We start from the raw sequence: 13,400 nt of genomic DNA on the forward strand, positions 1-13,400 counted from the left end.
TTCAACAGAGGGCTGAAGCATTTTTTTATAACATGAACTACATATTCGCTCATCAGTCGACAAATTGTATCGAATTGCTAAATGCTCCGGTAAAATTCGCAAGGATATTTTTTTTTCTATGCTTCTCCAAATTAAATGGATTGCAACATCGATCAAAAAACTTCGGCATTGTAATTACTCGTTAACAAAATATCAATTAACAGCACTTTATGATAAATAATAGGTACTTTATTTAGCAATAGTAAGTCTACGTGACACGATGAACACAACGACAATGTAATTATTCTGAAAACATAATCTCCATATTATTTAAATGAAATGTAGATGATATCTTTTTTACCGACAACCGATAGCTCTTGAATTATCGCATTGTATCAACTGGCGGTACCTTTTAAACCCATTGCCCTGATAGCCATGCGGAATACAAGTTGGCTTTAGACTGGACTCCAATTTGTGAAAAATCTACGACTCGAATCTAACGACAGTTTCATTAAACATCTTGTAGTGCAGGAGTTTGAGTGAACCTGCACTGAACTTTGAGACAATGTCTGTTAATGCGGCAGAGTACAAAAATTTTACCATTTGCATTCTATGATCGGTAAATTACCGAAAATTGATGATAGTTTGTCGGTATAACATTAGATATGAGGTGGTTGAAGAAGATCACTAGCTTATCGGTATGAGTTCTAATGAAATTTTGACAGCAAGGTGGCGCTGCTGACTGCTGGAAGGTGGAAAAAGTTCAAAAACATTTACAAAATCTGATTAGAGTGGAAAATATAATTTATTTATTCGTAATAATATAAAACTTTTATATTGATATATATGTATATCAATATATATACATAAAGAGCTATTAACATTAATTAATAATTAAACAATATATATTTATGAAGAGTTTCTATTATCTTTATTTTCTTTGTCTTCAATAGTTTCCTCTTCAATCCAGTCTGATGCGAACATCTCCTCCTCGTCTACACTTTTGCGCGATCCGGAACCATTAGTTGTTTTTTTTTTATTTTTTTCTTTCTCTCGTAAACGAGCATGTGCAGCATTCACCACCTTGGCGAACGTATGCTTAAATTCACCATGCGTCATATCCGGGTACATACGCTTAAAAACCTCTGGAAGAAAAGAAATGAAGAAAAGATTTATAAAAAATAATATGCAAAAACTATTGTAGCCTAAATATACATAGCATGCTCAAACGACTTTCGAAAAACGAAGGTTTCAACGATGTAAAATTATAATGAATATATAATGTAAGCATTGAAAGCGGAAAATGACGAAATTTAAAATTATGTAGGCTTTATTTTGAGAGCAGTAAAGTGGACAGGAAAAAACAATTCTATAATTAAAAAAAAAGATGTAATTATCATTGAACAGAGTAGATAATAATAGCTTTAAAAAGGCGTAAAATAAAATCTAATGATTAATTTAAAGAAAAACCGCGGTTTCGAAGGGCAGGCGTAAAGGGGGCAAAAAATCGAAAAAAAAATAGTAATCGATACTTACTTGACAAATCATGACTGATTCTTCTTCTCATGATAGGTAACTTTTTAGTCACATGTCCTTTCTTACCAATCCAAAGAACGGTACTCAATAAGTTATCCGTAAATAAACGGTTCTGGCTCAAAATTTCTCGGAGGTTATCCTTCACATTGCTCTTCATGTCGTAAAAGTTCAAGTAATTCATCTAAAAAAAAAATTAATTGTTAGTTGCAATTATTGAGAGAGAGAAAAAAAGAGAGAGAGTGTTCGGTTATAATACCGGCACCTTCTCTCAAACTTGGGTAGGTTTCTTACGATTGTAATTCTTTGTTGGTCTTGAAAAAGACCGTTATAATCAAGACTACGTAGTAGTCTTGAGATGACTTGTTAGTCACACGCTCTTGACTAAGAGCCTTGAGTAGTCTTGAGAAGACTTATTCTCACTCTAAAAAATGGGAGTGAGAATTGATTAGTTCTGATAAGAACTGTTGAAAGTTTAGTTCTCAAAAGAACTGATTTAACGATACTAGTCAGCGTTTGATGTAGTCGAGATGATCCGAGATGTTCCGAATGGGTTAGTCGTGGATATACAAGCCTTGCTCGCTTGAGATCCAAATATACTGCACTGTAGCTGTAAGCCTTGCTCGCTTACTGTAGATTCTTGATTGGCTTCTTCTTCTTCTTCTTCTTCTTCTTCTTCTTCTTCTTCTTCTTCTTCTTCTTGGCTCAATGGTTAGAAGTGGACTGTGTCAGTAGGTCTCCTCGCTTCCTCTTTTAAACAGTCTGGTGATTTGAGAGGGGATTGGATTATGTGAATACATTGGCTCGCTAGCTCCGATGGACTGAGTGGGGGTTTCGAAGGTAGCGGCCCAATAACAATTTAGAATGATTTCCCACTATGAATAGAATAATTTTCCACTATCTCTCTCGTTATGGTCCGTGCTTTTGTTAGTACCATGACTAGCTCTCTAGTCATGGTCCGTGCGATTTTTGATGCCAATTGATAATTTTGGCCTTTTTCAACATTCTCCCCCCCAAATTCTGCAGGAATGCAGAATTTCAATCAGGCGATCCTTTGTGAGGAGCTAGTGGGAGAAGAGCTAACTTGACAATTGGTCGAGTAAGAATTGATGTAGCTGTCTTGAGAGTGACTACTCGAGTAAGTCCATCCTTCCCTGGGTGAAGTTGAATTACTCTCGCGAGAGGCCATTTTGAAGGGGGAAGTCTTTCATCTGTTATTAGCACCAAGGATCCTAGTTTGATATCGTCTTGCTGGTTACGCTACTTTGAGATGGACTGACGTGCGGATAAGCATTCTGCTGACCATCGGTTCCAGAATTGTTGAAATCGTTCTTGAATCCGTTGAAATTGAGATAGTCTTGACTCGTTTACGGAGGTTAGAGATGGTTCAGGTATAGAGTTGAGCGCAGCTCCTCGAATAAAATGGCCTGGAGTTAGAGCAGAGAGATCTTTTGGATCATCTGATAGAGCACTGAGAGGTCTTGAGTTGAGTACTGCCTCAACTTGTGCTAAGAGAGTGGAGAAATCTTCAAATGTGAAGCTGGTCTCCGATATTGACAATTGGAGATGACGTTTAACAGATTTCACTGCAGCTTCCCATTTTCCTCCCATGTGCGGTGCTCCTGGGGGATTAAATTTCCAATTTGTACCATCATTAGTGAGAAGACGTTGAAGCTCTTTTGATTCTGATGTAGCCTGAGAGAAGAGACGTTTCAATTCGTTGTCAGCTCCTTTCAAATTGGTACCACAGTCGCTGTGTAATGTTTTGCAGATTCCTCGTCGACTTGTAAATCGTCGAAATGCCTTCAAGAAACCTTCGGTTGAGTAGTCTGAGACTGCTTCAAGATGAATTGCTGACGTTGAGAAACAGACGAAGACTGCTATCCACCCTTTGAATTTCTTTGCACCTCTTCCTTGAAATGTCTTTAATGTAATTGGTCCAGCGTAATCAACTCCAGTAGTTTCAAAAACTAATGATGGAGTCACTCGAGATGACGGTAGAGGTGCCATGAGTTGTTGTGTTCGGACTGCTCTGATTCGGGCGCAGACTAAACAGTGTTGGATAAAAGACTTGATTGGAGCTCTTCCTCCTAATATCCAACATTGACCTTGTAGGTACATTAGTGTTAGTTGAGTTCCACCGTGGAAGGTCCGGGCATGAGCATCAGCGATGAGAAGTTCAGAAAGTTTGCATTGTCGAGGTAATATGGATGGGTGCTTGCTGTCATGATCAAGTTTAGAATTTTGAAGACGTCCTCCAACTCGAAGTATACCTTGATGATCTAATCTTGCAGTTAGTCTAGAGAGGGCATGAGATTTTGCTAGGGGTTTTCCTGATACTATGGTGCTGATTTCGGATGAGAAGTATGCTTGCTGAGTTGCTTTAATCCAAAATAGTTTTGCTTTCTCTAAGTCTGCTGGACCAATTGGAGATGTTGATAGGTTCGAGTTGGGGATTCGTTTGAAACATGAGATGGCTCGTTGACATAGTGCTGTTATTCGTAGTAACTTGTTAAGATCCTTGTGGAATGTTTTTACACATGGAAGATCGATCAAGTCCCAAATTGTTGGCTGTATAACTGCTGTTAACGCGATGCCAGGTCGTTCCTCGAGATCTTCTGTTGGAGATGGAGCTACGGAGATTAGCCAATATTCAGGAGATTGAGCTAACCATGGTGGGCCTGTCCACCAGAGATGATGCTGAATTAGTTGAGAAGCGGTTAGACCTCTTGAAGCACAATCTGCTGGATTGAGCTTTCCTGATGTGTATCTCCAACTTGCATTTGGAAGTGTCTGATGAATAGTTGAAACTCGGTTTCCAACGTATTCTTTCCATTTCATGGGGTTATTTTTAACCCATGCAAGTGTTATTGAAGAGTCGGTCCATAGAAATACGGGGACATCTTGGAGTTCTAATGTAGATTGTGTATGCTTTATGAGATGGACGAGAAGCACTGCAGCTGAAAGCTCTAATCGTGGAATTGTTAGCCTCTTGATTGGAGCGACTCTAGTTTTTGAGCAGACTAGAGTGACTTTTGAGTTTCCTTTATGATCAGTGACTCTGAGGTAAACAACAGCAGCCATAGCTAGTTGAGATGCATCGGAGAATCCATGGAGTTGTACTGAGTATGAATTAGCTTGCAGATTAATCCATCTAGGTATTCGAAGTTCGGTTAACTTTGAGATATCTTCTCGAAACTTGGTCCATTGATTTACTGTATCAGGGCAAAGTTGATCATCCCAATCAAGCTTCTCAAGCCAAAGTTGCTGGAGCAGAATTTTGGCTTTAATGACCACTGGAGAGATGAGGCCGAGAGGGTCGAACAGTTGAGCTACTTCTGAGAGAATTGATCTCTTGGTTATTACTGCACTTTCTGATATGGAGCTTTGAAATGTAAACTGATCATGAGTTGATGACCAGGAGAGACCTAATACCTTTGATAATGATTCATCAAACGTGTGAAGCGATGACTTGTCCTTGGATTGAGATGTCGATGGAATAATAAACTCTTGTGTGTTGCTTTTCCATTTATCTAGTGGAAGACATGCTGAAGCGCACATGCTGTTAAGCTGTTGAGCTATTGTGTTGAGATGGTCAATTGAATCAGCTCCACCTGAGATGTCATCAACATAACTGCCTTTTAGGATTGAATCAACTGCTAATGGGTAACTTTCCTTTTCATCTTCCACTAGTTGGAATAATGTTCTGCAAGCTAAGTATGGTGCTGATCTAGTTCCATACGTAACTGTTTTTAGTTGATATTCTCGGACTTCATTCTGTTGGTTGATCCAGAGAATTCGTTGTAAGTCCCAATCATCCTGATGGACTTGAATCTGTCGAAACATCTTGACTATGTCAGTCATGAAGATGAATTTGAAACGTCTGATGAATAGCAATACGTCAAATATATCTCTTTGAGTTTTTGGACCAGCATGCTGAATGTCATTGAGTGATACTTGTGAGGTGGTTTTACATGACCCGTTGAAAACGACTCTGAGCTTTGTAGTAGTGCTTTGTTCTCGGAGAACTCCATGATGAGGTAGGTAGTAGACTTGTTTAGGTTCAGGGGCATCCTTTGGAACTGCTACCATGTGGCCTAATGTTTCATACTCGTGCATGAAGTCCGTATACCGCTGTTTGAGAAGTCCGTCAGATTCCAGACGCTTGAAAAGTCGTTTCAAACAACGATAAGCGATAGCTCTAGAATCTCCTAACTGTGAGATTTCAGCTGATAGTGGTATTCGCACTACGTAGCGCCCTTCTTGGTTTCGTGAGAGTGTGCTAATGTAATATTCTTCACATTGCGCTTCTGCTAAACTGAGAGATGGCCTTGTTTGATTTGGTACTTCTTCCTGAACCCAGAATCTTGTGAGGGAATCTTGAAGCTCATCGTTTGTCACAGTATGAAGAGACCTGAGAGGGAGATTTCGTGTTTGAGATGATGCTGGTCCAAGAAAGGCCCATCCAAATATTGTGTGAATAGCTAATGGCTCATCTGATTGCCCTTTAATTATTGGAGATGGTTCTAGAATTTGATTGAGAGTGTCAGCCCCTATCAGGATTTCAACGTGTCCAGGCTTCAGGAATTCTGGATCTGCTCTTTCAAGGTAGCTCAGATGAGACCAATGCTGGTCTGTGATGGAGACTGATGGAATCTTAGTAGTGATTTGAGACAGGATATGTGCTCTGAGATGGACTTGTTTATGTGAGATGCAAGACTCAATGGTTAAGTTAGTTTGACCAAGAGTTTTGCTTGAAGACTGATTACCCACGCCTAGGATTGGTATCACAGTGGCTAGTTGGTCAAGTTTTGCTTCCTTAACTAGCTTGGCTGAGACTAGTGTCAATTCTGATCCTGGATCGATGAGAAGACGGGTTGTATGTTTTTTCATGTTGGGAGACACTACTAGTACTTTGCAAGTGGCCAGGATTACTGCAGTTCTTGGGTTAATTGCTGATAAGGCTATTGCATTTGCCTGAGCAGGCAATTGCTTTGGTTGAGATGACTTATTTGCCTGAGTAGGTAATTGCTCTAGCTGAGATGACTTGAATATTTCAATTGTTTGAGATGACTTGTTGATGGTAACCTTTTGAGATGACCTTTTATATTTGGTGATGTTCGTATCAGTTTGAGATGCGCTTGATCTGAGATGTCTTCCTGGCTTGAGATGACTGCGTGGGTTTCGAGATGACGGCTGCCATCGTTATTGTGGAGTTGGCTTGTCTTCTGTCTGAGAATGTTGAGACAACGATGATAACTTTTCAGAGAAGGCTGTAAGAGATGTTGGCTTTTCCTTGGGTTTTGCAAACAAGCCGTGCAACAATGTATGATGGCGTTCTTTACAGAGTTTGCAAGTCAGGGTGTTGCTGCACTTATACAAGTTGTGTCTACCGAGGCAGTTGTAGCACAACCGTTCGGTTTTCATAAATTGAAGCTTCTCAGCATCTGACTTTGTTGAGAAGTCTGGACAGAAGGCAAGATAATGATTCTTGCCACAGTACTTGCAGGTGTTATTTAAGTCCTTTACCCATGGCTTGATTTCTGGTTGAGATGACGTTCCAGGTTGCTCAGAGATGACGTGATGTACTCTTGATCGTTGAGATGGCCGTGTGTCTGGTTTTGTTTTCTTAAAAGCTGTCTTGGATTGCTCTTCGATGCTTTCCAGAGCTCTAGCAGCACCAGTTAGAAAACCAGTTAGTTGTTCTAGAGATGGATACTCTGTTACTGACCCAAGGTGCATTTCCCAATCTTCACGAGTCTTGGGGTCTAGATGGTGTGTCATGAGATGTACTATTATTGAATCCCATTGGTCAACTGGAAGTCCAAGGGCTTTTAGAGAGTTAGTCGACTCAGAAACAACGTTGAGAAGGGCATTGAGAGTGGCTGATGACCTAACTCCTGGCGTCTTCAAGCGCAGAAGCTTATCCAGTTGGGCTGCGATGAGAAGTCTTTTGTTTTCATACCTCTTGACGAGCATGTCCCAAGCTACTTGAAAAGAATCGGCGGAGATCTTGATGTTAGAGATGAGACTTGCAGCATTTCCAGAGAGGCTATTTCGGAGATGAACAAATTTCTCCGCATTTGAGATGGCTGTGTTTTCCCCTATCAGTGAGATGAACAAATCTGAGAAGGCTCTCCAATCTCCGAAGTTACCGGAAAATGGGGGAATTGGAATCTTAGGCAATGATGATGGTCTGACTGCTGTACCTCCAATTAGACTTACATTAGCTAGGCTGGATCCACTTGGTGGGTTAGCTGTTTCTAGCTCTGAGATTCTTTCTTCCAGGGCTGCTTGAATACTAACAACGCACTGCATAGCAGTTTCGTATGCGTTGTTTTTGATGTAAGGATCGTCTGGTGGGATCTCGACTTTAGACATGATGATCTTTTCGTGCTCTGCCTCAAACTTTTCCCAGTTGGTCTTGAGCATCAACAGCTTTGCTTTGGCCACGTGAATGTTGAAAGATTGATGAGTTTCGGCCTGAACTTCCTTCTGCAGAGACATGATGAACGCGTACTTTGACTGCTGCAGCGACAATCTAGCCTGAAGTGCTGACATCTTTGAGGATTTGAGTGACAAGACTTCCCGCAGCACTTAGTGCTCCGCAATGCGCAAAGTAGTGAAACTCAATCTCAAACAATATTGTGCACTCTCAGAGATAAGTCTGGAGATGTCACTTAGTACTACCCAAGCCGAGAGAAGATCCGGCTCGAGGGACCATAAAAATGGTCGGTTATAATACCGGCACCTTCTCTCAAACTTGGGTAGGTTTCTTACGATTGTAATTCTTTGTTGGTCTTGAAAAAGACCGTTATAATCCAGACTACGTAGTAGTCTTGAGATGACTTGTTAGTCACACGCTCTTGACTAAGAGCCTTGAGTAGTCTTGAGAAGACTTATTCTCACTCTAAAAAATGGGAGTGAGAATTGATTAGTTCTGATAAGAACTGTTGAAAGTTTAGTTCTCAAAAAAATTGATTTAACGATACTAGTCAGCGTTTGATGTAGTCGAGATGATCCGAGATGTTCCGAATGGGTTAGTCGTGGATATACAAGCCTTGCTCGCTTGAGATCCAAATATACTGCACAGTAGCTGTAAGCCTTGCTCGCTTACTGTAGATTCTTGATTGGCTTCTTCTTCTTCTTCTTCTTCTTCTTCTTCTTCTTCTTCTTCTTCTTCTTCTTCTTGGCTCAATGGTTAGAAGTGGACTGTGTCAGTAGGTCTCCTCGCTTCCTCTTTTAAACAGTCTGGTGATTTGAGAGGGGATTGGATTATGTGAATACATTGGCTCGCTAGCTCCGATGGACTGAGTGGGGGTTTCGAAGGTAGCGGCCCAATAACAATTTAGAATGATTTCCCACTATGAATAGAATAATTTTCCACTAGCTCTCTCGTTATGGTCCGTGCTTTTGTTAGTACCATGACTAGCTCTCTAGTCATGGTCCGTGCGATTTTTGATGCCAATTGATGATTTTGGCCTTTTTCAACAGAGAGAGAGAGAGTGAGTGTGTCTGTGTGTCTGACGTAAATAACAAAAATTTCTGAACATACTAACCATCTTCTGTCTTTCTTCGTCAGAAGCCGAATCATACTTCATGATGTCTTCGTGGGTTTTAAGTGGCAAAAACTCCGGTGCTTCAAACTCGCACGAAGTCGAACTTCGAATGTTTTTTACTAATGTTTCTAAATTACTGTAGAAAAAAGTAATATAATCGTATTAGTCATTGTAGTCAAAAAGCAAAGCATATAATTTTATAAAAAAAATAATAGTGAAATTAAATTAAATACATGCATATTAACTGTTCTAATCTAATTATTGTTAAACAGAGCAATTACTTCTGTTGGCTGTATGAAATCTTTAGGAACAATTGTACTTACGACACTTTGCTATCCAACAACTGAACAGAGTTTATAAGAGTTTTCAATGAAGTTAGGATTTCCGGCCCCTCTTTGGTTTGAATTACTACTGGCTTCTTAGCTCCGGTTACAATCGGTTTTAACGATTGAGCGGGTTGTTGAGATCGAACTCCCAATGTCGACAAAACCTCACGACTAAGGTCAGGCGTAACTGGGCGTGACAAACTGTCTTTCTGTTTAAAGAATATGAAATATTAGTTATTTGAAAATATTACTGGTTATTAGATTGGACTTGGTTATCCAAATAGTATAATTAAGTTATATTAATGGCAAATAATTCAGTAAATATTCAGTATCTTTTTACTTAGACGAAATAATATTATACTTCTTAAATCTATTAATGCAATGGATGTATGCAATTGCAGACGATTCAGTTGTAACTTGATTTTAAAAAAATATTAAAAAAATGGATTTCCTAAGCCTTCCGATGATATAAAAAGTTGATGAATTCCGCTGCTTGTGATCAGTACGATAACAGTGCCAGCAATCTTTAACAAGTGGTTGCCAAATGAAAAAATATTAATGTTGACAGTGCCATTATGGAATCGATGACCGTAATTTTTCTGTTACTGTAAAGATCAAATTAACAATAAATTATATTATCAATGTCAGTACTTATTATAGTATAAGTAGCTGCACACATGCCCCGCATAGTAGAAAAAAAAATGTACAGCAGAATGCTCAGATCTCGTTTCCAGTATTTGATAGACATAGTTAAAGATAATGGTATAATATTTCTACACTGACAAAAAAGTTGACTGCATTCAAATTATTTCGAATAAATTAAAAAAAAATATATGACAATAAAAGGCATTTTTAGTTTCCAAAAAAATAATTTTTATATAATAATTATTTGTCCCAACAACGTTTTTTTTGTTACAAAATACTTTTTTCTTTAAGTGTAAGGAAAGATTTTTTCTGTTGGCAGTCATAATGATTTCTTATCAGTGTACATTTAAAAAAAAATTGGGTGTATTTAATCAACCTGAAAGTAATAAAATTTGTATTTAGTCAAGCTGAAAGTAATAAAATTTGTAGAAATGATTTTTGTGAGAAAGACAAACCAAAATCAAATATAATAAAAAATGACAGAAATACAAACGTTTCAAGCATGAGTTCTTATAAATATAGTTTGATACGATTCATTTTATTTTAATAGACGACAACATTGACAGGTGTCAAATAATTTGTCGAAACTTTTACATTCAACAAATGATTTTCAATAAAATTGTCGATCAATGAATGTACATGTACTTTTATTAACTCTATTAAATTATTTATTTTGATAAGCACTTCGTTAGTGTAGTAGATAAAATGTTTAATCCTGCAGTACCCAGCTATTTTTTTAGTGTCTCACTTGCACTGCTACGACATATTATAGTTTAGATGTTGTTGCGTAATTAAAATTCTTGCTATTTGGGCACTGAAGGGTTAATCATTACATAGATATGCATGCATTTTTTATTTGTCACAGAACTATCGAAACTACTATGGAAGATATTTTTTCCATAAAATTTAAGCAGTTACATTATTATTAAAAATGTAATCACAATTACTTATCACATTGAAAAAAATTACCTGGTTAGACATAGTAAAATACGAACAAGACTCTTGCACTTTTCAATAACAACTACAATTGCATAAAGTTGATGTCCAACTTTTTGAAGAAACAAATTTTTTTTTGCGATAATGTTTTATTTGGCAATAAATGATCGTGATGTTTTAGCTTGAATTACATATGTATACTATTTGTAAAATTTACTATTACATATATATACAATGAATGCTGCAATCATTTGTCATTGTTAGCTATACACACGTACCTGAAATAACAGGCGCGCACATGTGTGCTCGCAAGTAACTGCACGAATAAAACGTGCTATTTGTTAGCGGAAGCATTCTCTAATTCGGCTAACGCAATTTTCATTGATTGTATCTAAAGTGCACTATTAAATCATCAATAAGTTATAATAATATTAATATTTTTTTTATATTCTGCTTACCTTCAAGGAATAAAGTTATTAACTTGCCTACTTCTTTTTTTGGCCCACATTTTTGTGTTGTTCACCGCACGTGTATTATTGTTATTAGTGAAAAAAGAAAATAATCATTTTAGTTATAAAATAAAAAATCTACGTGTTTTCAACTTTAAAAAAATATAAAGTAAGTTTAAAAATTTGTGAAAATTAAGTATTTTACATGTAATAATTTAACTTTAATTTAAAGAAAGAAAAGAAATTGTTAATTAATATTTGGATTCCGATTTCAGTATGACCTAACCTGTATTTTTTAAATTTTGTGCACTAATTAAAGAAAAAGTTAAACAAAGTGAATAGAAATAAAACAAAAATCAAATATAAAATAAAAATAATAATAAATAGATTTTAATTTTTTTTTTTTTCAAATTTGCAAATTACAAATATTCTACTGATGGATCCACTGAAATTGAATTCTAATTTTCGCCCAGGTTCTCGAAAATCATGGGACTTATTGTCAGAGGATCGGAAGCAAAAAATAAGGAAATTACATTACAATAAGTTAGACTCGAAATGTAGCCGTGATGAAAGTAGTTTAAACAATATTTCTAAAGTTGATTCAATTCCGGTTACTTTAAATAACATAAAATATGATTCTTTGAATAGTACATCTGAAAACTTATTTAATAATAGCAAATGCTCTCCAGCACGTGAAACGATCAATGACATTTTAAATAATGATAATTTACAGTCAGCTTCAACTTCTTTACAATTCCCTAACAATTATATTAATAATGATGACAGAATCGACGATATCGATAAAACTAGACAATTTAATATTCCTGTCTTGAATGAATCAAAATGCTTAGCTTCAGGCGTAAATTCAACAAATATTAATTACATTAATCCTTCCAAAAATTCGAACTCTTCAGATAACAATATTATTCATGTAGAAATAAATAATGTGGATAGTAATAACGAAAATTCTGAAATTCCACAAAATAATAATAATTTAGAAACAATTAATAAGTTAATAAAAACAAAGACCTCGATTAAAATTCCAGCTATATCAGAAACACTAAAATCTAATCTTGCTAAATGTATAGTCAACTATAAAATCAGTCAAATTCAAAGCAATGCACTATTAAATGTTTTGCGGCTTCACCCACAATTACAATTTTTACCTAAAGATAGTCGATCACTATTAAAAACTCCGCGTGATAAAATTGAAGTTAAAAAAACTGCCCCGGGAGAATATATACACTTGGGATTAGGAGTAATGCTACAGACATTATTAAGTCGTGTACCCGTTGAATCAATTCCTTCTGAATTGGTTATAGATTTCAGTACTGATGGAGCTGAATTAAATACTGAAATACAATTGTGGCCCATTCAATTTCGCGTCGTAAACTTAGAGTACAATAAGTCAGAAATTACGGGTATTTACAAAGGAGAATCTAAACCAACTTTTTTTCCCGAATTTTTTTCCGATTTTGTAAAAGAAATTAATTCAATTATTGAAAACGGGGGTATTGAATACAAAAATAAAAAAATGTGAGCCGTCATGGGACGCCTGGCAGATGTGAAACATCGTGTGTGTACAAGTAATATGCATAAAAGATAATATTATTACAGGAATTAAATATAGCCTAATGAAAAAATGAAGTATTACGAATTTCTTACAGAAAATGGTAACTTTATTTAATAAACATTTATTTACATGTGATATAAAAATTTGATATTAATATCAAGTGGCCACAATTTAAATATTTTCATCTGTGACTTCAGTAATAGTTATATTCGATGTTTCCTCTGCCGGTATTACTGTGACGATTGGTCGATGATAACTAAAGTACGTTACAAAAGTATTGGATGAAACATCATCAAGATATCTCACAAATACAGCATCTATTGTTGTTCCATATTTGGTAGTAGATTATCTTGGATTGTTGTTGATTTGCAATTGAAATTCTTTTTGAAGAAATGTCATT

At 36.6% G+C, this 13,400-nt stretch overlaps 3 protein-coding genes across 3 annotated transcripts in view; all 3 read right to left on the minus strand.

The window, feature by feature from the left end:
- Positions 1-13,400, minus strand: part of LOC141535113 (uncharacterized) — a 224,404-nt gene that overhangs the window by 141,781 nt on the left and 69,223 nt on the right. The gene's annotated exons all lie outside the window — the stretch shown is intronic.
- LOC141535114 (uncharacterized) lies at positions 1,556-6,422 on the minus strand. Its single transcript, XM_074254906.1, has 2 exons — positions 1,807-6,422; positions 1,556-1,696 (listed from the first exon to the last, which is right to left on the minus strand). The coding sequence occupies exon 1, from the start codon at positions 6,403-6,405 to the stop codon at positions 2,773-2,775; it is 3,633 nt and encodes a 1,210-aa protein (XP_074111007.1). The 5' UTR covers positions 6,406-6,422; the 3' UTR covers positions 1,556-1,696; positions 1,807-2,772.
- On the minus strand, positions 6,718-9,206 carry LOC141535115 (uncharacterized). The gene is made up of 2 exons (XM_074254908.1): positions 9,072-9,206; positions 6,718-8,994 (listed from the first exon to the last, which is right to left on the minus strand). Exon 2 carries the CDS (start codon positions 8,071-8,073, stop codon positions 6,718-6,720), a length of 1,356 nt encoding a protein of 451 aa, XP_074111009.1. The 5' UTR covers positions 8,074-8,994; positions 9,072-9,206.

Source organism: Cotesia typhae, unplaced genomic scaffold (assembly GCF_013202065.1).
Source record: "Cotesia typhae breed Kobodo isofemale line unplaced genomic scaffold, CoteBio_Ctyphae scaffold_13, whole genome shotgun sequence".
Lineage (NCBI taxonomy): Eukaryota > Metazoa > Arthropoda > Insecta > Hymenoptera > Braconidae > Cotesia > Cotesia typhae.

Bases quoted from the DNA above. Each gene is read 5' to 3' on its own strand.
- LOC141535114 (XM_074254906.1), bottom strand. From the start codon at position 6,405: ATGAAAAAACATACAACCCGTCTTCTCATCGATCCAGGATCAGAATTG.
- LOC141535115 (XM_074254908.1), bottom strand. From the start codon at position 8,073: ATGTCAGCACTTCAGGCTAGATTGTCGCTGCAGCAGTCAAAGTACGCG.